Here is a 1,523-nt window from a genome sequence, read left to right as displayed (position 1 = left end):
AAAAATACACCCTAGCAGAGGTTTTGGCAGGAAGTTGAGGGCTTGGGGCTTCACCTTGGCCTGGCGATCCCTGAAATTGTACAACACAGCTTGGATCTGGACCTGCTCATTCCTGACCACGGAGGAGGGCAACTTAAGGTCCACAAAGAACGATTTCATAACTGTCAGCTCAAAGGGGTCCGAGACACAGAGACCTAAAGCCAGGAGAGCACACTGGGTTTAAGCAGAGGCTTGGTGCGGGGAGGGGCTGGGTAAGGTCACCATACCCCCATTCCCTTAGCACTGAGCTTGCTGGGACTCACCTTGTCCAGCCTTGAGGCTGACCGCCACAAACTGCCATGTGGTGATGGAATCTGGCACGTTCACAGAGATGGGGTAATGGGAGATGCTGTTGTGAGTGAGGAAACATCACTGAGTTTGTGCTGCATGGACAGAGCTTCCGGGTTGGGGGTCGCCATGCAGTGGTTGTGGTCACCATTGAGGATCATCAGGTCACCTCATTAGTGACAGCATCGCTAGAGGGTCATCCTTTTAGGGAATCCACTAAGATGTTTTCCCCATTGTGGGACTGTCCTGAGGCTCAATGTCACTGCTGGGGTCATTGTCCCTGACCAGCATCCACTGATGATTGCAAGGACCTGGGACCAGATTCTGGCATGGAGGCTGATGTCCTACCCCGATTCACTCTTCGGCAGAGTGAACTTCCTCCAGAGCCAACTCTCAGGGAACAAGGTCCGTGCCGGCATGTCATCCAGGAAGAGGTCGTCGAAGTCCTCCTCTTCATCCACTGGAGGGAGCAGGTATGAGGTAGAGTCTCCTTCATGTTTCTTCCATGTTCCACCAGACTCCTTGTGAGATCCTCCTCTCCAACCCTCCATGGCCCATATTACCCCTTAACCTGTCCCATGTCACTCTGTATCCCTCCATGAAGCCCCCACCCTGCATCTCCTGCCATGGCCCCCTCACTTGTCCCCAGACGCAGCTGATCCTCTCGAGCCTCCCGAGTCAGGGTCTCAGACAGATGGCAGCAGTCCAGGAAAGCAGCCACACAGGCTGGACCGTGGCGGACATGCCAGGTCCTCTCCTCACAGGACAGCTCCACTGGGCTTTCCCGGAGCCCAGCCTCACAGCACTTTTGCTCCAGCTCTGTCTTAAACTTGTTCACTGTGGGCCAGAGTCAGAGGGAAAGAGGAGGGTTAGGCAGGACCTAAGGACCATTCACCTTGATGCTATGCACACCTTGCCACTATTTAGCAATGACTCCGTGGTAGATTCTATGCCTAGTGCCTTATCTGTGCCCTTTCTGAAGCCTCATATTGAACTCACATGGTGAGATTCTGACAAGGAAGCTGAGCCACAGAGAGGTGAATTCATTTGTCTGGAGTCAAGGCTTCCAAGTGGCAGAGGTGGGATCAGAATCCATACTGCTTTTTTTTTTTTTTTTTTTGAGACGGAGTAGCACTCTGTCACCCAGGCTGGAGTGCAGTGGCGCAATTTCGGCTTACTGCAAACCTCTGTCTCTC

At 53.3% G+C, this 1,523-nt stretch overlaps 1 protein-coding gene across 1 annotated transcript in view; it reads right to left on the bottom strand.

Annotated features, from left to right (window-relative positions):
• LOC105549678 (putative protein C3P1) overlaps positions 1-1,523 on the bottom strand; it is a 38,154-nt gene that overhangs the window by 31,608 nt on the left and 5,023 nt on the right. The window contains exons 8-11 of the mRNA XM_011994318.1: positions 967-1,164; positions 676-787; positions 303-388; positions 55-194 (exon numbers count right to left, since the gene is read on the bottom strand). Coding sequence (XP_011849708.1) covers positions 55-194; positions 303-388; positions 676-787; position 967 — 339 coding nt within the window. The 5' untranslated portion in view covers positions 968-1,164. The remainder of the gene's footprint in view (positions 1-54; positions 195-302; positions 389-675; positions 788-966; positions 1,165-1,523) is intronic.

Source organism: Mandrillus leucophaeus, unplaced genomic scaffold (genome assembly GCF_000951045.1).
Source record: "Mandrillus leucophaeus isolate KB7577 unplaced genomic scaffold, Mleu.le_1.0 Scaffold112, whole genome shotgun sequence".
Lineage (NCBI taxonomy): Eukaryota > Metazoa > Chordata > Mammalia > Primates > Cercopithecidae > Mandrillus > Mandrillus leucophaeus.
This window is presented reverse-complemented; position numbering and strand designations above follow the sequence as displayed.